General features: G+C 39.9%; 1 protein-coding gene across 1 annotated transcript in view; it reads left to right on the top strand.

Annotated features, from left to right (window-relative positions):
• Window positions 1–25,252, top strand: part of CDH17 (cadherin 17) — a 90,640-nt gene that overhangs the window by 21,885 nt on the left and 43,503 nt on the right. The window contains 6 exon segments of the mRNA XM_010358622.2: window positions 1,992–2,062; window positions 7,169–7,267; window positions 18,904–19,038; window positions 19,947–20,085; window positions 22,363–22,521; window positions 22,627–22,826. Coding sequence (XP_010356924.2) covers window positions 2,012–2,062; window positions 7,169–7,267; window positions 18,904–19,038; window positions 19,947–20,085; window positions 22,363–22,521; window positions 22,627–22,826 — 783 coding nt within the window. The 5' untranslated portion in view covers window positions 1,992–2,011.

Genomic DNA, 25,252 nt, shown 5'->3' with positions numbered 1-25,252 from the left:
CCTAAATAATTTCTTTCCACCTCCTGTATCAAAAGTAGCTGGGACTACAGGCAATGCGTCACCATACCTGGCTAATTTTTGTGTTTTTAGGAGAGATGGGGGTCTCGCCATGTTGGCCAGGCTGGCCTCCAACTCCTGAGCTGAAACGACCCACGTGCCTCGGCCTCCCAAAGTGCTGAGCTTATAGGTGTGAACCACCGTTTCCAGCCTGTTACTGTTTTTAAAGACCTCTCCGCAAATCTACATCCTGGGTGATGCTTAATAAAGGATTGTTTCTTTATCTCCCAGAACATTAGTGAGGCTAAAATGAAATAGCATTTTTACCCTTTAAAGTTCAAACATAAATTATGCAAATATAGGGCATGTAAAATTTTCAGGATCTAAATTTTTAGAGTGGTTAAAATGTTAGTGAAATATTTTCCATGCTGGTGATATTAATGATATGTGCTCAATGTAGAAAAACTTTAAAGAATAAGATGACGAGTAGACCAAGATTATTCCTAATCTCTAGAGATAATAAAGTGATTGGAATTTTAGTGAAATAAATACATTGAAAAAATTTCCTTGACTCAACTGGGCGCCGTGGCTCATGCCTGTAGTCCCAGCACTTTGGAAGGTCAAGGCAGGCGGAGCACGAGGTCAGGAGATCGAGACCATCCTGGCTAACATGGCAAAACCCCATCTCTACTAAAAATACAAAAAATTAGCTGGGCGTGGTGGCAGGCACCTATAGTCCCAGCTACTCAGGAAGCTGAGCCGGGAGAACGGTGTGAACCCAGGAGCGGAGCTTGCAATGAGCCAAGATCATGCCAGTGCACTCCAGCCTAGGCGACAGAGTGAGATTCCGTAACAACAGAAGTGTGTGTGTGTGTGTGTGTGTGTGTGTGTGTGTGTGTGTGTGTGTATTTCCTTGACTCTCTCTTTTGGGGAGAGGGTAGTCCAAACTCATGACAGGTAACAACACTGTTTTTCAGGCCATGTGGAAAATTTATCTCACATCTTAAAATCAATTAGTCATGACATGTCTCATAGTGAAAGTTATAATCTCTGTGAAATGGGAAGCCTTAAGGAGGAAGGGAAAAACAATATCGGACAGGAGAAAATAAGGACAGAGTTCAGATTTTTGTTTGATCTCTTTTGGAATAGTAACAAGTAAATTTTTTCTCAGGTTTATTGCATAGGTAATGATAATATCTAGAAGACCAAAGAGGCAGTTGGTGACATCTTTGAATGAAGAATTGTGAGCATTCTTGAGTTCTTGTCACTTGCGGGATCTCATACGTTTGTGGCTTATGAATCAAAGTGTATAGTTATCCTGGCATTTGCCAAAATACATCTTCTCCATCTGTATAATAGGATTGAAAAGAATAAGCATTGTTGGCTGGGCACAGTGACTCACACCTGTAATCCCAGCACTTTGGGAGGCCAAGGCGGGCAGATCACCTGAAGTCAGGGGTTCGAGACTAGCCTGGCCAACATGGTGAAATCCTGTCTCTACTGAAAATACAAAAATTAGCCAGGCATGGTGACACGCACTTGTAATCCCAGCTACTTGGGAGGCTAAGGTGGGAGAATTGCTTGAACCCAGGAGGTGGAGGTTGCCGTGAGAAGAGATTGCACCATTGCACTCCAGCCTGGATGGCAAAGTGAGACTCCGTTCCAAAAAATACAATAAAATAAAAACCAAAACAAACACTAATTGTCTATCATTTAAGACACTGAAATGAAGAAGATCATAACAGAGCAAAGCAGTTAGAGAAAAATGGAATTACTGTGAGCATGTTTTGAGATGTTGGCTTGCATATTGCTATGGATTATGTATATGAAGTTTCTGAAAGACTGGGCTGCTCCATACACTGGAGAGGATGACCTTTTGGGATACCATTTTACTAGGTTTATAACTGGATATCATCCATTGATTATTACTGATGGGAAAGACATGATTTTAACAGACTGGTAACTAACCATTTTAATTTCTGGTTTCTTCACAGGAATTTGAATAAAGAAAACTATGATACTTCAGGCCCATCTTCACTCCCTGTGTCTTCTTATGCTTTATTTGGTAAGAGAAGAGGGTGTTCTTCTGTATTTATTTACTAGAATATTTTCTGCTATCTTTCTACCCCACACCTGGGAAAGAATGGCTATTATTACTTAAAAAAGATGATCTATCAAAATTAAGTTGTTGTATAGAATGGAAACATAGCTTTTTCCACTGTGATATTTTTGATGAAATGGCTACAAATCACATGTCTGCCCTCAACTAGGGGACGCATTTTCTTTCCAGCTCTTAAAAGCCAATACCAGTTATGGGTAATGTTGAAAACAAATCTATGTACAGCTCAGGGAATCTGGAATGACATTGCACTGATACATGAATTAGTCTGTGTCCCTTAATCTCGACTTTCTTTTTTAAACTTTGTGCATGAAAACTTACCACCAAAACATCAAAAAAAGCATTTTCTCTATTTTCAGCCCTGCTCTGCTCTATACTTTCAGGCCTGTTCTGCTGTATACTTTTCTTTTCATCAATGGTTTGGAATTTTCTGGTTGTCTTTAACCATTTGTTGGGTTAACCCTATTGACTGACAGGCTTCTAGAGCTTGGAGCTGAATAGGAACTGGGGAGTCCTCACCCTTGACCCTTGGGGTAAACAGTAGGTGCCTTTTTTTTTAATCTACGTGACTCCTGAGGTTCATAAAGGTTGCCCCCCAAATTGCTGTATTATGAAACAAGATTATAAGATTTAGGGGAAGCATTTGCTTTCTTCTTTTTTTTTTTTTTTAAAGAAGGAATCTTCTAGATCCTCATACCTCAAACCTTATTTCCTTTCTTCTGGGATCCATAAATAATACATCAAATTGCAAGTCCCAAAAAATACCCTAGAGCTCACATAGTAACAGCGTGAAATGGAATGAAACTTGAAAACTATCAGAGCCTTCCTCCTGGGGGAAATCTTCAGTTCAAATTTTATGAGAGGCCTGAGTCCTCACAGCCTGCAGGCTCGAAGCCTGTCCCCAGGACTGTGGAAGGGCTGGATTAAACATCCCCACTTGAGCTCTCTCCTCATCCCACCCCCTCAAATGCCCTTTGTCACCTATGTTATCCCAGGGCAGTGGTAATCAGACATGGTTTCAAACTCGGTGCCTCCACTACCAGTGATAGGAATTTGGTGAGTTACCTAAGCTTCGAACCTCAGTTTTCTGCCCTGTGAAATGTATCTAATAATAGTACTTGTCTTATGGGGTTTTGTGGCAATTCAATGAGATACTGCATTTACAAAGCTCTTGGATCAGTGACTGGCAGTTAAACACACAATAAACATTAGCTACTATAATTACTACAGCATTTTAAGTGTCGTGTCTATGTCCATATGGACCCTGACCTCCATGAAGAACGGACTATGTTTTTACCATCTTTGTAGATTCAGCACTGAGCACACTGCTAAATTATTTAATAATAATATCAAATTATTAGGTCTCATTTGCTTCTTGTCTGAGACGGGAACATGCATTTTTATTCCTGGATGAAAGGTGAAAATAAGGTTTCCTTCTCTACTCTCACCCCAGTGAGATTTCTATCTGGAGTGAAAATACTGCCCAACCACTGCTGGCAGCAGTGCGTTGCCCAGGTGAGAGCCACAAGCACAGCTGTCTCTGGGTGAAGTCAGGGAGTGGGATTTCAGGGGTATTGAGAGGGAGCCACTTCTCTCTCCTACCTCTTTCCAACACCTCTTCTATGAATACTGGAAATTTGCTTGAAGAATCTTGCCTTCTGCATAGGGCTTTATTCAACAGAGGCATTAGTTTACTTCAGACTGCGAGTAGATCTTTTCTTTTCCAAGAGATAGATTTATCAGAGGGTTGGAAACACAAACATAGCACGGATGTACTTCAGGGGCACCAAAGAGAGAATGAATAAGTGATCCATGGTTTGGGAAATGGTACTGACTAGGAAATCAGAGGAAACCAAGGCAGAGCCATTTGTTTTGGAGTTATGCCTGGGACTTCCAGAAGGAAGATGAGTTTGGTACAAAACTACATAGTCACTGCACTGAGCTCCTGATGGAGCTACCAGGTAGGTGAGCCTGGCAATTGCACATGTCCTTTGGCCTGGAAGGCAGTGTAACAACGTGGTTAAGAGTTGGGGCTTGGTGGTCCAATGGCACTGGCTCCAGTCTGGAGGTAGCTCTATCTCTGAATGCTTTGCCTCTACTGTTGGACTTCTCTGGAGATACTTTCTTGAAAGGATTTGTCAGAAGAAATGGTGTTATGTGGTGATCTAGTGTCATTACTGCCACATAAAAGATGCTAAAAATGACTTTAAGATGGCAGTTCCATTCTCTTCCTTTCGCCTCTTTGTGCAAGATGGAAAATGCTATTGCCTCCAACTCCTGCATAAAATCGCCCTCTTGTCCTTTCACAAGTTTCCACCACACTGTCCTTCCCACTTCTGGAGAATGCGGCTTGATGATTCACAGTGTGCACATGCACTTTGAAATCTTTATAGCCCCAATAGCCATGTTAATTGGCAGGAAGAGAGATTTGTTGTCCTGATACGAGCACGCAACTTTGAACCCTGGAACCAAGACTTGATTCTCATTTTCTGATGGGTGAGTCAGCTTGTTCTTGTTGGAAAAGTGCAGCCTTGTTTGTGTGTGGCTAATGTAGTTTTCACTAGTGTGACTAACTGAAAGACTGACTGCTTGCTGACATGAGTGCAAAGCTGATGAAGATAGTTGGTTGCTAAGCAGCAGCTCCACAGAAAGCACTGACCTCACTTAACCAACCATGGTGGTACCTGGACATCTATCTTGCACACCACCCAGTTCTTATGCCCTACCTTCTAGAGGAGTTGAAGGAACAGGAAAAGATGTGGAAAAGGAGTGAAAGGGAAGAAGAGCTCCCAAAGGAAGATAATCTTAGAAAGGAGGAGATGGGCTAGAAGTCTGGCAAAATTACTTTGTGAGTTAAGAATGCATTTTCTTGGCTGGGCATGGCAGCTCATGCCTGTAATCCCAGCACTTTGGGGGGCTGAGGTGGTGGATCACCTGAGGGCAGGAGTTCGAGACCAGCCTGGCCAACATGGTGAAACCCCATCTCTACTAAAAATATGAAAAATTAGCCAGGCATGGTGGTGGGCTCCTGTAATCCCAGCTACTTGGGAGGCTGAGGCAGGAGAATCGCTTGAACCTGGGAGGTAGATGTTGTTGCAGGGAACCGAGATCATGCAACCATACTCCAGCCTGGGCAACAAAAGCAAAACTCTGTCTCAAAAAAAAAAAAAAAAAAAAAAAAAAAGCATTTCCTTGCAAGTAACAGGAAATTTGATTTATTTGACTTTAGAGCATTTTAAATAAATAGGGGTTTATTTTCCTCAGATAACAAGAAGTCTGAAGTAGGCAATCCAGGGCAGGTTTAACAATTACATGATGTTGCAGAGACTTGGGCTACTTTCTCTTTGCTACACCATTATTTGAGCTGGTTTGTCTTCTCAGGGTTTATCATGGCTGCCCCAACTGCAGACACAAGGTCCATTGTCTCAGTAAGAGCCACAGGAAGGGCAATGGCAGCCACAACTACCCTTTTTCTAAAATCAGGAAAATGGAAGCTTGACCACCCCCAATGGACTTCCCCTCTCATTTCATGAACCAGAACCGGGCCACTTGGCCACCTTCCTAGCTACAAGTGAGCCTGGGAAAGGGAACACTTGGTTTAGCAGCCTCTGTGGTGAGAGGCAGCAAGGGAGAGGGTTTGGCAGTGGCCCAGGGGCAGCAAATCTAAGGCCCTACCGCAACTCTGAGAACAGACCATACTTCAAAGGCCCTGTGTTCTCATTCATTATTGCTCTTTTGCCAGACAAATCCAGCACCCAACTTAGTCAAGATTCCCCAAACTGAGGGATCCAGCAAAGACCTTTGTCTGATCACTGGCATATTGATGGCTTTTGGGTACTCTCAGCAGGGAGCAGTTTCCTTGGCAAGCGTGTGCTTGCTTTCCCTAAATAATTGGAAAGAAAATGGTTTTCCCCCAACCTAGTGGCACCTGGAAATCTGTCCTGCATACCCAGTTCAGGGAATGAGAAGACTTTTTCCTCTTTTATTTTTATTGTCTAGCTCCAAAAACCATTGACTTGCCACATCATGCTTCTGATTTCAATCTCTTTCACCCCGATTTCCACCACAAATGGGAGACCCAAAGACCTGCCCAGGAAGGACAGAAGGCCAGCATGGGGATGCGACACTAAATCCCTGGTCCTAGAGGGTGCCCCAACATGGGTGTCATCACCTGTAAAACAAGGGTAACAATAGTAACTTCCTCCCAGAGGGTTGTTGTCAGGATTAAATGTGCTTAGGACAGAGCTCCACATGTACTAACTTAGCAAGTGTGAGTCACTCTTCTTACCATCCCAGCCACACTCACACCTACTCCAGTCTTGACTTGGGTGTCTGCAGAGCCTGCTTAGCTTTCAGGTTTAGGGTCTTTGGATTTTAGAACCATTGGGGGGCTACTGCTTAAAGTAAACATTTTGTGCTTTTATTGTTTTTTTCTAAATGAATCTAAAGAGCTAATCAAATGTTAAAATAGTAAGCTTTGCTTAAAGTTATCATTCAAATTCAGATTCAAATTTGGCTAAAACTTACTGTGTAACTGTGCCAAGCAAACTTTGTACTAAATACATCTACATTTTCTCCCTCCCCCTTATAAATTCAAAACTCTAGAGTGCTGGCAATCTGCTGTAAATGTCCTTATAAAATAAAAAGAGTGGAGGGAGGTTTTTATGAAGCTGGAGTGAAAACATATAGAATTTAGAAGACAGTGTGGGATTGTGGAAGGCCATGGGCTTTAGTTCAGTTAGGGCTGAGCATGTGTGCTGTGTTAGCCTTTTTAAGCTTCATTTGGAATATGAGGATGTTAACATTCTTCTCATAGAGTGATTCTTGTCATCTCATATTCTTCTCAGATGTTTAAGAAAAGCAACGCAAAGGTTTGTAACAAGCTACTTTGACGTGGTAGAGCTTCAACAGCTATTATACTCTTTTCTGTTTTGATCAGATTTCGGCCATGATAGAATCCTATGTTTCATATATTGGTGCTGGAAACCCTAATAAAATCATAAGTGACACAGACACATTCATATAAGATGCTAATTTTCTCTTTTTAAACAGGCAACTGGATATGGCCAAGAGGGGAAGTTTAGTGGACCTCTGAAACCCATGACATTTTCTATTTATGAAGGCCAAGAACCGAATCAAATTATATTCCAGGTAAAAGCTACCCTTGATCACTGTCCTCTTGCTTTTGTATGCTCTCTTAGTGGACTTTTACTCCCTTATCTATTGTACAGCAGGAAATAAAATAAAGGCATAACATTCTCATTATCAAGAATGATTTCAGAAGCTAAGTTAAACAGAGAGATGAGTGGCCTCAGTATCATAAGAATTGTACCTGACATTCTATTTAGACTTTCTCAATCATCTCTGGGACGAGTGCTCCCAGCCCTCCACAGGGAGCTTGGTGCCTGCAGGCTCTGCCTCTCCCCTAGAGTAGAAAGGAAGCCTGTCTCTGGAGAGGTAAATGACCATTCACCCTCGAGGTTGTCTGATCAATGAACTTACTGCTTCAAGTACTGGAAGATATGGCTTCTCTGGACTCAGTGCTAGAATGAGCTTTCTGGCCAGAGGCCTGCCTTTTCCTCACCACCTTCTCTAAGCCCCCACCTGGGCCATTGCCAAGGTGTGCTGGGAGGTGGATGTTTTGTTTAGTTAGATAACCATGAACAGTATCAGATGGAGTGGCAGTCTGCAGGTGGGAGTAAGGGAAGGGACCTAAGTCCCATCTGAAGTGCTATTAAAGACACAGAAATAATCCTGGAAATGTAGTGGAGAAGGGGAAAACACTACTGTATTTACCACACATCCCCCGAGAAAGTCACTCGGCCCTGAAGTGATTGGAGGATGCTGATGAACCTCTTGGGGATGCCAGTGACCCCTCCCCATCCCATGAACCAGGGAAGTGGCAGAGGTTGCTGAGCTACCTTCTAAGGTAAGTGTCCTCCATTAACTGCCAAAAATTTACAGACGGCCCTCTGTATCTGTGGGTTCACGCATCAGCAAATTCAACCAACAGAGAATCCAAAATATTTGGGAAAAACAATAAAAATAATACAAATGTAAAAATACAGTATAACAATCATTTATATAGCATTCACATTGTATTAGGTATTATAAATAATCTAGAGATGGTTTAATGTACATGGGAGAATGCGCGTAGGTTCCATGACCATAATACACACTTTAAATAAGGGTCTTCAGCACCTGTGGATTTTGGTATCTGCATGGGTCCAGGAATGATCCCCCACCGATACCAAGGTACAATGTATTGTGCTGGACATTTCCCCTCCACAGAGGAGAGGCTGAAAGCTGTCTCTCCTCCCCTTTCTTTCACTGGTACCAGCTTAGGGCAAAGGGCCCCTGAGTAAGAGCTAGCAGGAGCATGCTTGCATGTCTATGCAGCCCGGTGAGGTAGGGTCTTATAAGGGGCCTCCACCTCTCTAGTCAGGGAAGTCAGGGCCTGAGGAAGCAGTGAATGTGTTGAGAGGAATTAACTTGGTGAGGAACGGAGGGAAGAGAGCTTAGAAAAGGCCCGGCATGGATGGCTGTGCTCTGCCAGGAGAGGGCAGGGGACATACCGAGGACTGGCAAAAGGCCATGCAGCTAGGGAGGATGGAGCCAGGAGGAGCAGGTTGGAAAGGAGGCCACAGAGACAGGGAGGATGCTGACTCTTAAGGATCTTGAGTTTTTCTCAAAAGCAATGGATCTGAATCAAGACTCCATTGAGAAAGTGTCACTCAGGCTACAAACTAGAGGAAGAAAGAGAGGATTCAGGGAACTGGCTTGAGTTACTTACTTTTTCTCACAGACTTTCTTTTATTAATCATGTACTGAGTGACTACTGTATATACCAGGTGCTCTGCTGGGTACTAGGGATATGGCATGACCCCGACTCCATCCCTGCCCCAGTGAGCTTCCCAGCTAGTAAGAGAAAACTAACAAGGAAACAGACACATGCACTGAAGGTTCTCATGGGAGGCTGGTGGGATGTAGAAGGGGCAGAGGGTAAGTGAAGAAAGAGTGACTGATTTTTATTTATGTTTATTTTTTAATTGACAAAATTGCATATATTGTGTACAATGTGTTTTGAAGTATATATAGAGAGAAATGACTAAATCAAGCTAATTAACATATGCATTATCTCACTTATCTCTTTTTTGTCGTGAGAACACTTAAAATCTAAGAATGATCAGTTTCAAGTGAAGATGGTAGTGAGTGAACAGAAGAGGTTTCATTGACCCCTAAACTGAGTATTCAAAGATGAGCAGGCGCTCACAGTCAGGAAGCAGGTACTGAGTACAGGATGGGAAAAAGCCTGGGGGTGTGCACTTGTCAAGACAATGACAGCTGGCCTGTGGGCCAGAGTCTAGGGTGGGAGACAGGATGCAGTCAAAGGTCTGCATGCCTGCTGAGGTCAGCATGGGCTGGACTAGCCCTTCGTCCTATAGCAGGCTGCAGGGTGCTGCTAGAGTGCTTCAACAAGGAAAAGCATAACTAGATTTGTGCTGTAGAAGCTTACTGTGTGATCACTCTGAGTGTAAGCTGAAAGGCAGTGAGCCTACAGGTTAAAAGGATCTTAGAAAACTGTTTTCAATAGTTCAACGGGAAGTGATGGAGGCCTGGTTTGAGTAACTACAGAGGTCTGAATGTCGGTGTCCCCACGAAGTTCATAAGTCGAAGCCTAATCTCCAGTGTAATAATATGAAGAGTTACGGTCTTTAGTAGGTGATTAGATCATGAGGGCTCTGCCTCTATGAATAGGATTAGTGCCCTTATAAAAGAGGCTTGGGGGAGCCTCTTTGCCTCTTCTGCCATGTAAGGACACGTGGCAGGTGCAATCTGTGAGGAGTGGGCCCTCACCAGACATTGAATCTGCTAGTGCCTTGATCTTGGATTTCTCAGCCTTCAGAACTATGAGTGATAAACTTCTGTTGTTTGTATGTTACTGAATGAGCACAGGAGGTGAAGGAACAGAAAGAAGGATAACTCTTAGGTCTCTGGCTTGCTTGACTGGGTAGTTAGTGGTGTCACTGAGTGAGAAACAGAGAGAGTTTAGAGATTTAGAGAAAAGTGAATGAGTTTTAGGCTTGTTGATTTTAAGGTTATCTGCGGGGCAGCCAGGTGGAGAGGTCTAAGAGACAGTGTTAATATGGGTCTGAAGATACAGATTGGGGAGCCTTCCTCATGTAGGTGCCAATTGAGTGGTTGGGTGTGGCATAGACGCCTGTCTGTGGTGAGTTATCTCAACTGCCCTTAGGGGCTAGCTGAGTGATAAATGAAGCCATCTGGAGAAAAGAAAAACAACAGCCAAACAACAACAATAACAACAAACAGATATGATTAAAAAAAAACCCAACTGCACAAATATGAAGTCAAAAGTTTTCTGATACTTGTCTTTAGTATTTGGGACAAGAGGAAGGAGTGGGGACTGTGGCAAACTAAGAGTAAGTCAAAAGGGGATAGGCTCAATTTAGCTCCAGACAATTTTCACAAATTAGAATTTGGGTACTACTGTACTAGATTTTATAATTTTTCTAGAAAAGCCATAAAATTTTTATTTATATAAAATTCACTGATATAAAAAAATTGGCATAGTTTTTTTTTAATTACAAGCTAAATAAAACATATTTGTGAAACAAAGTTTGTGGCTACTTCTAAGATTTTTGTATGAAAAGACTCAAGATCAAAATAGAGTAGGTGTTCTGTGAGCACAGGTTCACACTCCATTGAAGGGAATCAGGATTGTACATAGATGCAACCTTCAACTTACAAGCTTTACAACTGACAAACATCCAGACCTAGAAACTGTTTGGTAGGATCATTCCAGAGTCTCTGAGGATACCAGCCAGTAAAAATCATTCCTTGGGCTGCTCCATGTGTTTTTTGTTTTTCTGTTAGCCATGCTGCAAAGTTATCCCTTCTTGGCAGGAAATGATAGCCTGGTTATCATGCTTGAATGTTTCTTCTTTATAGGTGTGTGTGTGTGTGTGTGTGTGTATGTTGGGTTAGGGCGTGGGATTGGGATGATGGAGTAGTGAGTAGAAGATGAAGGGGATTTTCTTTTTAGAATCACAGAAGCTTCACGCTAGAAAAGACACTGGAGAGTTTTGGTACCAACCGCTTGTTTTAAAAATGGGGAAACTGAGGCTTACGTTAGTTAATGGCAGAGCCAACAATAGAACACAGGTCTCCTGACTTCTAGTCAAGCACATTCTGCTCTCTCCGTCTTTGTATGTGGAAAGAATGCAGCAAACCCAGCCTCGGTAAGATGTGCTCGGAGCTCTTTGTTTCAGTGGTGGGGAGGAGGTAGGTGTACAGGTCCTCTCATCCAGCACCTGGACCTACGGAGGCATGAAGAACACTCATTGCCCCATGAGGTTGGTTCTTGGGTTATTAACATATCCTCAAAAATAAAATGAACTGAACCACCATAGACTTATTTCACTGAAGATTTTTCAACTAGTGCCAGCTCTGTACTCACCAGGGGCTTCCAGATCATCAGACAGTGGGATATAAATCTGAGAGAGGTCTTTTTTTTCTCATTTTTAATGAGCTATAGCCCTAAAAATTCATGCCTCTAAAATTCAGTAGTTTTTAGTATCTCAAAAGATGTGCAAATATCACTGCTATCTAATTCCAGAACATTTCCATCAGCCTCCAAAGAAAGCCTATGCCTATTAACAGTCACTCTTCAGCCTCCACTCCCCTCAGCCCCAGGCAACCACTAATCTACTCTTGGTCTCTATAGATTTGCCTGTTCTAGACATTTCATGTGAATGGAATTGTACAACATGTAGCCTTTTATGTGTGACTTCTTTTATGTACCACTGTTTTAAACATTCATACATGTTGGTAACATGTACCAGAACTCCATTCGTTTTTATGACTGAGTGATATTCCATCATATGGATATATCACATTTTGGATATCCATGTGTCACTTGATGGACATTTGTTTTTTGTTTTTTTTTTTTTTCATTTATGGCTATAATGAATAATGCTGCTATGGCTATTCATTCATGTACAACTTTTTATGAGTACATGTTTTCGATTCTCTTGGATGCACATACACTCAGTAGCGGGACTGGTGGGTCAAAGTTAATTCTGTTTAAACTTTTTTTTTTTTTTTTAAAAACCCTTCAAAGTACTTTATTTTTTTTTTTATTTTTTATTTTTTTATTATACTTTAAGTTCTAGGGTACATGTGCATAACGTGCAGGTTTGTTACATATGTATACTTATGCCATGTTGGTGTGCTGCACCCATCAACTCGTCAGCACCCATCAATTCATCATTTATGTCATGTATAACTCCCCAATGCAATCCCTCCCTCCTCTCCCCTCCCCCCTCCCCCTGTTTAAACTTTTGAGAAACCACAAACTGTTCTTCAAAGCAGCTGAACCATTTTACATTTTCACCAGCAATGTATGAGTTCCTATTTCTCCATATCCTTAGCACTTGTTATTATCTGTCTTTTTTTTTTATTATAGCTATCCTAGTGGTTGTGAAGTGGTATTTCTTTGTGGTTTTGGTTTATATTTTCCTAATGACTGATGTTGAGTATCTTTTCATGTGGTAATTGACTATTCATATATCTTCTTTGGAGAAATATCTATTCAAATCCTTTGCCTATTTTTAATCAGGTTATCTTTTTATTGTTGTAAGAATTCTTTACATATTCCATATACAAGTTCTCCCTTATCAGATATGATTTGCTGCAAGTATTTTCTTACATTCTATTAGTTATCTTTTCACTTTCTTGGTAGTGTCCTTTGAAGCACAAATGCTTTGAATTTCGATGAAGTTCAATTTATTTTGTTATTGTTATTTGTACTTTTGACGTTATATGTAAGAAACCATTGCCTCATTCAGGGTCGTAAAGATTTATGTCTCTGCTTTCTTCTCAAAGTTTTACAGTTTTATTTATTCTATTTAGGTCTTTGATCCATCTTGAGTTAGTTTTGTGTATGGTATAGCGTAAGGGTCCAACTTCATTCTTTTGCATGTGGACATCCAGTTGTTCTAGCACCATTTATTGAAAACATGATTCTTTCCCGCACTGAATTATTTTAGCATCCTCGTCAGAAATCAATTGAATTGTTTCTGGACTCCCACTTTGATTCCATTGATCTATATATGTTTATGCCAGTACTGCATTATCTGGAACTATACCTTTGTAGTTAATTTTGAAATTAGAGAATGTTAAGTCTTCCTACTTTGTTGTTGGCTATTCTGAGTTCCCTGTATTTCCGTATGAATTTTAGGATCAGCCTGTAAATTCTACAAACAAGGCAGCTGTAATTTTGATAGGGATTGTATTGAATCAGTAGATACACTTGGGAACTATTGCCATCTTAACAGCATTAGATTTTTAAATCTGTAAATATGATGTGTCTTTCCATTTATTTATAACTTGTTTAATTTCTTTCAACAGTGTTTTGTAGTTTCCATTTTATAAGCCTCGTATTTCTTTGCTTAAGTTTATTCTGAGATATGTTATTCTTTTTGTTGTGATTGTAAATGGAATTTTAAAAATATCATTTTTGGGCTGGGCGCCCTGGCTCTTGCCTCTAATCCCAGCACTTTGGGAGGCCGAGGCGGGCGGATCACGAGGTTAGGAGATCAAGAACATCCTGGCTAATACGGTGAAACCCTGACTCTACTGAAAAATACAAAAAACTAGCCGGGCGTGGTGGCGGGCGCCTGTAGTCCCAGGTAGTCGGGAGGCTGAGGCAGGAGAATGGCGTGAACCCAGGAGGCGGAGCTTGCAGTGAGCCGAGATTGCGCCACTGCACTCCAGCCTGGGCGACAGAGCGAGAACTCCGTCCCCCCCCCCCCCCCCCCCCCCGCCAAAAAAAATCGTTTTTGGGTTGCTCTTTGCTAATGGATAGAAAGATTGATTTTTGTTTATTGACCTTTTATTGTGAAACCTTATAATACTTGTTTATTAGCTGTAACAGTGTTTTTAGGTTCCTTAGAATTTTCCCTATATAAAATCATGGCATCTGTGAACAGTGATAGTTTTACTTTTTTATTTCCAATCTTTATGCCTTTTATTTCTTGTTCTTGCCTAATTCCCCTTGCTACAATCTCTAGTATAATGTTAAATAGAAGTGGCAAGATTGAGTATCCTTATCTTGTTTCTGATCTTATGGGGAAAGCTTTCAGTCTTTCACCTTTAAGTACAGTGTTAGCTGTGGGGCTTACTTAGGTGTCCTTTATTAGACTGAGAAGTCACCTTGTATTCCTGGTGTGTTGAGTGTTTTTATCACGAAAGTATGATGGATTTTGTCAAATGATTTTCTGCCTCTGTTGAAATATGTGGTTTTTCTCCTTGATTCTATCAATATGGGGTATTACATTAATTGACCCTCATATATTGAACCAGCTTTGTATTCTGGGATAATTTCCACTTGGTAATGATATATAATACTTTTCATATGTTGTTGGATTCAGTTTGCTAGTATTTCATTGAAAAATTTTGTGTCTACATTCAAAAGAGATACTGGTCTGAAGTTTTCTTGCATTGACTTTTTTCTGGTTTGGGTATCAGGATATTGGCCTCATAGAATGAATTGAATAAGTGTTCCTTACTCTTCTAGTTTTGGAGGAATTTCTGAAGGTTTGGTGTTAATTGTTCTTTACATATTAGGTACATATTCTTTACATACTAGGTACATATTCACTAGGGAAGCCATCTGGTTCTGGGCATTTTTGTGTGTGGAAGGTTTTTGATTACTAATGCAGTCTCTTGTTATAGTTCTATTCAGATTTTCTATGTGTTCTTGAATCAGTTTTAGTAGTTTTTGTTTGTCTAGAAATTTGTCCATTTCATCTAGGTTGTCTAATTTGTGGGAAAACAATTGCTCACAATATTCTCTTTAATACTTTCCGTTTCTATAAGGTTAGTCGTGGTGTGTCCTGTTATATTCCTGATTCTAGTTATTTTCACCTTACCTCATTTTTCTGTCAGTCCAGCCAAAAATTTTTCACTTTTGTGGATCTTTTCAAATAATCAACTTCTGGTTTTGTTGACTTTTCTCCTGTGCTCTTATATTCTCCATTTCATTAATTTCCACTCTGATCTTTATTATTTTCTTCTGCTTGCTTTGCTATTCTTCTTTTTCTTGTTTTTTTAAAGTAGAAGATTAGGTTATTTTGGGATTTCACCTTTTTTAAGTAGAAACATTTACAGCAATAGATTTTCCTCCTAGTACTGCTTTATCCGCATCCCATAAGATTTGGCATGCTGTGTTTCTTTTTGTTTTCAGTTATATCAAAGTATTTTCTAATTTCCCTTTTGATTTCTTCTTTGACCTTTGGTTTTTAGAGTATATTGTTATTTCCACATATTTGTGATTTTCCCAAATTTCCTTATATTATTTTTAATTTTATTCAAGTGTCAAATACTTTGTATAACTTCAATCCCTTTAAATTTATTGAGACTTGCTTATGGTCTAACATATAACCTATCCTGGAGAATGTTCCATGTGATTAGCTTTTGTTGGGTGGAGTGTTGGGTGTCTGTTAGCTTCTAATTGGTTTACAGTATTGTTCAAGTCTTCTATTTCCTTATTGATATTCTATTCTATTATTTAAAGTGAAGTCTTGAAATCTTCAATTATTACTGTTGAGTTATTTAATTTCCTTTCCATTCTGCTAGCTTTTCTTGTGTTTTGAGGTTCATTGATAGGTGCATCATATATGTTTATAATTGCTATGGTTTCTTGATAGATTGACACTTATATCATTATAGAATATCCTTTTTTGTCTCTGAAAATTTTGTCTTAAAGTATGTTTTGTCTGATAGTAGTATAGGCTAATTTTATTCTCATTTTGAAGGATAGTTTTGTTGGATTTACAATTCTTTCTTGGCTACTCTTTTTCTTTCAGCACTTTGAATGTGTCATTCCACTGCCTTTTGATCTCCATGGAAAATCAGCTGTTAATTTTATCACTTTGCATGTGATGAGTCTATGCACTTTTAAGATTCTCTATCTTTCAAATATATATGATGTGACTACGTTTGGATTTCTTTGAGTTTATTCTATTTGGAGTTCCTTGTGATTGTTGGATATATAGATTCATGTTTTTCTTAAATTTGTGAAGTTTTGGGTCATTCTATCTTCAAATAATCTTTCTTCCCCCTTTTTCCTTTCCTTCTGGAACTTTTATTATGCGTGTGTTTGTCTGCTTGACGGTGTTCCCACATGAATAAAAATGGGAATCTATTCATTTTTATTCATTTTTTTCTTTCTGTAATCTCTATTAATCTATTTTCAAGTTTACAAATTCTTCCTTCTGCTAGCTCAAATCTGCTTTTGAACACCCTCTTATGAATTTTTACTTTCAGTTATCATCCTTGTCAACTGTAGAATTTCTAATTTAAAAATTTCTATTTTTAATATTCTTTATCTGATGAGACATTGTTTTTAAGCTTTAATTCTTTAGAGATGATTTCCTTTAGTTTTTGAATCTATCTAAAATAGATTTTTAAAAATATTTAGTAAATCCAACATCTGGGCTTCCTCAGGGACAGTTTCTGTTGACTTAACTTTTTAATATTTTTGTACATTTCATAATTTGAAAACTGAACATTTAATGTGATGTGGCAACTCTAGAAATCATATATCTTTCTTTTCCTGGAGTTGGTTGTTGATGCTGTTTGTTTGCTTAGTGACTTTCCTTAATGAATTCTATAAAGTCTGTATTCTTTGTCATGTCTGGCCACTGAAGTCTCTGCTCAGTTAGCTTAGTGTTCAGCTAATGACTAGATAGAGATTTCCTTAAATGTCTTAAGCCAGTAAGTCTCCTGGCTTTTACCAAGGGGCACTATGTGCATGTTGGGACACAACCTTCAACTATGTGACAGGCAGTTTACAACTCTGCCTTCGCCTTTACTTTCTGCTTATGCAGAGCCTCCAAGTCAGCCAGAGGTGAGGGATAGGTCCTTCTCAGGTCTTTCCCAGGCATGCATGCAGCCCTGCTCATGATAGTGGCCTTGTAGATTGCCAGGAATATATTAGAGATTTTCAAAGCCCCATATGGACATCTCATTTCCCAGCTTTCCCTTTTAAGTGTTTTGGTCAGCTGCTTTCAACTGTTATCACAGCCTGAGGCCTCTGCAATGTTGAACAATTGCTGATGGTTGTTTTCAACAAATGCCCCAGGGGAAAAATTGTGTGTAGTGTGTGAATTCTGAGTCTGGTCAAATGAAGATAAGCCTTATAAGTAGGTGTTCCCAGGGAAATGCCAACAGGATAGCTAATGATAGTTCTCTGGTGATGGAGATTTTCGGAAGCTACAAATGCTTCTCATCCTCTCCATGGTACTGTGGTGTGAGGCTGTTGCTCTCAAGGCTACTTCAGGTCTTAGGAAAGGACCATGGGATTAGGGTGCATTAAAACACCACAAAGCTTGGTTCTCGCTGATATTTAGTAGTTTTTTTTGTTTGTTTGTTTGTTTGTTTTTTAATAAACATTCCTTGGATTTTGCAAGCATCTGGTTAATTTCACATATTCTGAAAAAACGATATTTACAATTTTTGCCAGTGTTCTCGTTGCTTTTATGGAGAAGCAGTTTTCTGCAGGCCCTTACTCCACCTTTCTCACTGATGTCCAGGTCTTTTTCTTAAAGCACAAAATAGCAACATGTCCATTTATTATATAAACAATATAATATCAACAAACAAACATGCACAAAAACTTTTTAACTTATAATCTTACCCATTTAACACATCAACTGTTCTTGTATTTTAAATTCCGTTTCTTACCTACTGACATGAATTCTTTTGGTACTGTTACAGTCTAGATTTACTCTCAAATTTACTTCTGTTACTTTACATCACTGTTTCTTATGTTTCTTCATAATTTGTAGAATGAATATTTTAATGATTAATATTCTGTCAAGGTCATGTGCCATAATAATTTCACTGTCCTTTTTATGATCCTTTAGGAGTTTGCAACCTTACTGGTGTTATAAATAAAGTTACTTACATTACAAGCATGTACTTGTTTGAAAAAATATTTCCTTAGGGTAGATTCTGTATAGTAATGTTTGCTACCAAAGGCTATAAACATTTTATGCCTCAAGTTATTTCTAAAAGGATTATAGGAATTTATATTTCCATCAACAATGTTTCTTTATATTGATACTAACATTGATATTTTTTTAATTTAATAAAATATATAAAAGTATATTAAAACTTAAGGTTGATCAACTTTTATGTTTTCTCAGTTTTATGTGAATTTTCTGTTGTTGTGGTCTTAAAAGTGATATAGCCATATCTATAAATATGGTGGTCAGTATTTTCTTCACTTCTGAAAAATAGACTATCATATAGCATTTGGATTAAGTTGAAGCCACTTATAAATTGTTTTCCTTAACATTAAGATGTCTATTAATCTTTTCATGATTTTTAGAAGTGCTAAATGACATATTTTAATCCTAGCAAGAAATCTACCCTTTTAATGCCTCTTAGAAGCTAGTAATGTCATAGATTTCAGATATTACCAAAAAGTCCCTTTTAACCTCAGCTATAATTTAAAGCATCAGTGACTTTTGTCAATGTATTGAATAATAGTATACAGTTTCTTGAGGAAAATGTATGTTGAATGTTACACAGTTATTGTGCAAACAAACTTTTAGAAGGTACTACTTTAAAAGTTGAGGATTTCTTATTTGGTAATTGAACCAATGAAAATTTTACCTAAAATTGGTGACTTTCTACAAATTCCACAACATTGTTTTTTCCCTTACAACCTAATCTGTTGTTTTTGCTTTTTTCCCCAGTTTAAGGCCAATCCTCCTGCTGTGACTTTTGAATTAACTGGGGAGACAGACAACATATTCAAGATAGAACGGGAGGGACTTCTGTATTACACCAGAACCTTGGACAGGGAAACAAGATCCACACACAATCTCCAGGTAAACTGAGACCAGGTGAAGGGATCTAACTCCAACCTCTGCGAGCACCCTTTGTTCTGGAAGTATCACTGGCATCTTCCTCCCTTGCATAGAATCCAGTTACAACTTTCCTTACATTAATGGCACACTTTGCAATCCTTATATGTCCCATTTCTTACCAACTACAGAGAGGTGTGGCAAACATATCCTTTTCCTTAGGCTTTTTAACCAGAGTAACCCCACTTACATTGCCAGGACCCTCTGATGGCATTACTTATTCAAGTAAGACCATGCTTAGGTACTTGGATCAAAAGTCAGCACATCTGTGATACTTCACTGGTATCTGCCTGCGGCTCTTGCATTTGCTTGGGACACATGAAGAAGGCTGCATCGGCGCTAGGATGGAGCTACTTCGGGCATTGGAAGAAGCAGAAGGAACCAATAGCCAGAAGCTGACTAAAAAGATCCTTCTCCCTCTCTTTCTCCTTTAGTTTTCACTGTTGGTATCTAAATACCTAGGAAAGGCAGAGAGCTAACTATGGAAAAAAGAGTGAGATAAAAGCTTTCTGTCTGGTATTTCTGTGGCAGGCCTTGCAGGTTGACCACCATAATGGCTCTGGAAGAGAACCCGACACTTTCATATTCTTGGGGGTCGCAGTGCTCTTGTTTCATGGACTCCAGCCATCCAGAATAGATGCATGTTCAGTGTCCAAAACACCCTGCTGATTGAAAGTCACCGTCATTATTAGTCAGGCTTAACTGATACAACCCCTATTTTAGCAGCTCCCAATTTGGGCTTTTGTGAGTTCTTTCTGTCCTACAGTCACCAGGCCATTGGTTCTTTGAGTTCTAATTTCCTTCAAATGATTTTTGGGCATGTGACATGAAGTTCAGTCTCACCAACATGGTTTCCTTTTCCTCAACATCAGGTTGCAACCCTGGATGCTAATGGAGCTATAGTGGAGGGTCCAGTCCCCATCACCATAGAAGTGAAAGACGTCAATGACAATCGACCCACATTTCTCCAGTCAAAGTACGAAGCCTCAGTAAGGCAGAACTCTCGCCCAGGTAACAGGCAGGGGCCAGAGACATTTATGGAAAGATGGAAGGGTGTCAGGTGGAAGGGGCAGACTTGTGTGGCTAACAGCTGCAGCTGTCACTCAATAAGCACTATCTTACCCACATTTCATACTGATCTGGGAGTTGTTTGACTATCTCTATTGCTCCAGAGCACTGTCTCTCAATGTCTCAGCACAGCACTATGTATTGACATCTTGGGTCTGATCATTCTTCTTTTGGTCAGATGCTATTCTGTGCCTTGTAGGATGATTGGCAGCATCCCCCTGACCTCTATCCACTATGTGCCCCCTGCCAAGTTGTGACAATAAAAATGTCTCCAGGCTTTGCCAAATGTCCTCTGGTGGGTGGAGGGCACAAAATCCCAGCACTTTGGGAGGCCAAGGTGGGAAGATCACTTGAGCCAGGAATTTGAGACCAGCCTGGGCAACAAAGTGAGATCCTGTCTCTACAAAAAATAAGAAAGTTTGCTAGGTGTGGTGGTGCACGCCTGTAGTCCCAGCTACTTGGGAAGCTGAGGTGGCACAATCACTTGAGCCCAGGAGATTGAGGCTGTAGTAAGTCATGATCACACTATTGCACTTGGTCTGTGCAACAGATGAGATTCTGTCTCAAAAATTACCCCCAGTTGAAAAACACTTTTCTAGGGTGATCTTTAAGATACTTCAGAGCTCTAGAACACTCTAGAAAGGTGAGCTTACTCCCTTGTATCTTCTCAGGAACCTCCATTGATATTGTCAATGGTGGTTTCCAGCTCTTTTTTTCTCTTACATCCCATCTATGGCTCAGCCCTTCTCTATGCTACATTGACCTTCTACCTTTCACTTCCACAAGAGCTCTTCATTAAGGAGTGAGTGTGTCCAGCAGGCGCCTAGAAAGGAGCATCACCTCATAAGAGTTGCACAAAACATAAAGGAATATTAGACTTCAGAGTCTCAGAAATATAGTTATAGCTATCAACATTTACTGTATTAGAAAATTTAAAGATACTCATTTAAAATAATGCTAATCAAGACATGGGGCCGTTTGCATAATTCCACCATCAAGCTTCACTTCAAGTTACTTAATCTTTTCCTTCTCTTTCTTCAATGCCTGCCTCTGAGAATTCCGGGAAAAAATTCACTTCACTTTATTATGTGGAGTGATGTCCCTGTCCCTGAGGCTGCATACCAAAGACTCACACAGACTCTGCTAAATGTTGAAGCCTCCAGGCCATACCTTTTCTATCTTCACTAATAGAATCTGCTAGAGAAGTGGCTCTCAAACTTTTTGGTTTCAGGACTTGTATATTCTCTTAAAATTTACTGAGGACTCCGAAGAACTTTTAGACATGTGGGTTATATCCAGTGGTGTCCTGGTAAAGGCTTAACAGCTATTTTTCTGGGGGGACAAAGCTCTGATTTGTAGAATTTTCCAATTTCCATGTTACAAATACTCCTACTATGGTCTGTTTCAAGTACCATGGCCTATTTCAAGTGACCATTGGTATTAATAATTGACACACAACATTTCTGAAAATTCAACAACTGAGTCTCATGAGGCGTCTCTACTATATCACTGGTTGTATCTATCAACATTTACTGTATTAGAAATTTTAAAAAATTATTAATTCATTTAAAATAACACTAATCAACATGTTTTAATGAAAAATAATTGATTTTAAAGACAAAAATAGTGAGAAAAATGGCATTGCTTTAATCTTTGCAAATCTCTTTAATGTCTGGATTAATAGAAAACACTTGGATTCTCACGTCTTGTTTCTACATTCATTCTCTTGCCATGTGCTAGTTGAAGTATATGAAGGAAAATTAGCCTCACACAGATATGCAGTTGGACAAGAAAGGAATATTTTAATAGTATTTTCAGATAACTGGACACTCTTTAGTACTATACCCAAACTCAATAAATTGTGGTTTCTTAAAGATTAGTTGCAAAGTGAAATCAATATCAATACCATATTTTCCATTCTTTTACACTAAAAGTCATTAAATTATCTTGTACTTTAAATGGATCTTTTACACATACCTGACCTTTAGCTTTACAGAGTGCTTGAACAGTTTCAGGGACCCTTAGAGGTTCTTGGACCAGACCTTGAGAAACCTTATTTTAGGGAAGGGGAGTGGGATAAATATTTATTTCCCCACTGGTGTGAATTGTCATACCTTTCCCTATTATATCTCCACTTTTTACATGGAAGAAGTAGCTATGGTTGGTTTGGGTTTCAATTAATATCTTTTTTTTTTTTTCTGGTTACGTTTTGTTAAATAGGAAAGCCCTTCTTATACGTCAATGCCACAGACCTGGATGATCCGGCCACTCCCAATGGCCAGCTTTCTTACCAGATTGTCATCCAGCTTCCTATGATCAACGATGTCATGTATTTCCAGATCAACAACAAAACGGGAGCCATCTCTCTTACCCGAGAAGGTATGTTCAGGGGTGCCCTGGTAGGACTGTCTCAGTCAGAAAAAGGGAGTTGGGTCTGTCTCTTCCAGAGATGCTTCCTATTCCCTTCTCCCCTACTTCTTATAGGATCTCAGGAATTGAATCCTGCTAAGAATCCTTCCTATAATCTGGTGATCTCAGTGAAGGACATGGGAGGCCAGAGTGAGAATTCCTTCAGTGATACCACATCTGTGGATATCATAGTGACAGAAAATATTTGGAAAGCACCAGAACCTGTGGAGATGGTGGAAAACTCGACTGATCCTCACCCCATCAAAATCACTCAGGTAGTACCCAAGTCCAAGTAACACTGAGAGCCAACTAGAGAAATGGCTTCACTTTGTAGAGACCCACCATAAAGGTCTTCACTGATACCCTTATTAGATACATTTTTGCATAGCATGATTATAAAGCAAATGATATAGCCTCTGACCCCGAGTCACTGGACTTGACCATGCCTCATGGGCAGGAAATTTGGATGCAGATATTGTGTTAGGCAATTTTTGCATTGCTATAAAGAAATACCTGAGGTAGGTAATTCGTAAAGAAAAGTTTAATTGGCTCATGGTTTTGCAGGCTGTTCAAGCATGGCTCTGTCATTTGCTTCTGCTGAGGGTCTTGGGAAAATTACGATCACAGCAGAAAGCAAAGGGGGAGCAGGAGCATCACATGATGACAGTGGGAGCAAGAGAGTTAGGCGGGAGGTGCCACACACATTTAAGCACCAGGTCTCCTGTGAACTCAGAGTGAGAACTCACTTCATCACCTAGGGCATGGTGCTGAGCCATTCACAGGGGATCCGCCCCCATGATCCAATCACCTCCCACTGGGCCTCACCTCCAATACTGGGGGATTACATTTCAACATGAGATTTGGAGGGGAAAACATTCAAACTACATCAGATATATACTTTTGCTTTCAGAGAGAACTTCACTCACCCGTATCTTAAAAGTAGACAGCAGTGACGTTTGTTGTTCCGTGTTAGCAGTGTGGGATATGGCTGCCCTGCAGTGGGTCATATATGGTGCACATATTGTATGAATGAATATGGTTTGATTTGGGGGTTGCAAATAGTTTTGAAAGGCTGCTCATTCTTATTGTGGGAAAAATCTTGACCCAATAGACTTGTCCCATCATAGGCTGAGGGACAGAGATAGGACTGGCTAGGGGTAAAAGGATCATAGTAGGGAACCTTTCCCCTTGGAAACTCCCCACACCTGGCATTCTGTCTCCTGCGTGTGCCTCTCCCCTCTGTTCAGATGCTCCTACTTCCCCACCTCCGTGGCAGTGTGCTCTCACCCTGGGCCCCTTCCTACCTTAGCTCCCGGAAATTCACTCTGGACTCCACCCAGATTTGATATTTTCTGGAAGCCCAGGAAATTCCTCCACATGAAAGCTGTGGGTTAGTGGGAGATCCCTGGATTTGGAAGCAGATTAAGAAAATCATATTCCTGTTCCATTACTTAAATGACTGATCATAAACAAGTCATTTAACTATTCTGAGCCCCAGTGTCTCATCAATAAAATAGGGATAATACTTCAGTGTTTTGTGAAGATTAACTGTGATAGTATCTGTAAAAGTAGATAAAATTATTAGATATTAAAAGATATGAAGAAGTACTAGTCTGTAGTTCCCCTAATTTTTTTTAATGCTACTATTGTTAAGGGGCCCTGGAATGGCCTATTCCATCATATTTATTGGGATGGGCCCAGGGACATTTATTTATTGAATGTTGAATTAATGAACTTCAACTTCAGGAGGGAAAAAAAAGGAAGAACAGCAGGAAGAATTCTGATTTCCTAGTTAGAAAGAAAGCATGTCAACACTCATTACCATGAGGATTTCCGATTGGTGGCCTAGACTAAAGTCTTCGTAGCTGTTATTCAAGTTACTCCCATAGGGATTTGTAAATGCTGCAAAGAACTCATGCTTAGTTGACTTGAGGCTGCCAAGAAAACATTCTAGAGTGTCTACCCAATTTTCAGGCCTGGAAAAAATGCTCTGGGTGTTCTGAAACCCAAAAGGAGAGAGGGAGAGGAGGAGGGAGGGAGGGTGGGAGGAAGGAAGGGGGGAGGAGAGGGAGGAGGGGGAAGGGGGGTAGGGGAGAGGAACTCAGGCTGAATTTTTAGAACACAAGAGGAGCCTACTTTATAACCAGCAGGTAGTCTTTGCATGGACAATGCATGATGCTTAAATAATTAGCAAGGGACAAAGTTGCTTCTGTGATACCTTCCCAGGCTGCTCTGAGAATAGTTTATTGTGAAAATTTCAACTAGCAGTAGGACCTTGGGCAAATCACTTAAATTTTTTGTGCCCTAGTTTCTTCATTGTAAAATGGAGCTAAGAGTAGTCTGTACTTCAGAGGACTGTTTGGAGATTAAATGAGATAACACATAAATATGTTTAGAATTGTGTCTGGCATGTGGCAAACTCAGTAAACATTATTGATATATCAGACCAGGCTCTGTCTATATAGCAAGTAGATTGGTCTTACTTGTGTTATTTTTTATTTTTGCCAGGTTGTTTACAAACAACCCTAGGAGTTGGCAGTTATTCTCATCCCTGAAGTCTCTGAGGCTAAATATTTAGGAAAGGAATGTCCTTATTTTTGTATCATTTGTCTTACTTAATGGCATGGAGAAGATTTCAGAGTGGCCTCTATTGCCCCTGTTCATCTTCATTGGTGAGTGTTAGATGCTCACCATACATCAC

This window comes from Rhinopithecus roxellana, chromosome 9 (assembly GCF_007565055.1).
Source record: "Rhinopithecus roxellana isolate Shanxi Qingling chromosome 9, ASM756505v1, whole genome shotgun sequence".
In the NCBI taxonomy this organism is placed as follows: Eukaryota; Metazoa; Chordata; class Mammalia; order Primates; family Cercopithecidae; genus Rhinopithecus; species Rhinopithecus roxellana.
The sequence above is the reverse complement of the archived record's forward strand: the minus strand, read 5'-3'. Positions and strand labels throughout refer to the sequence as shown.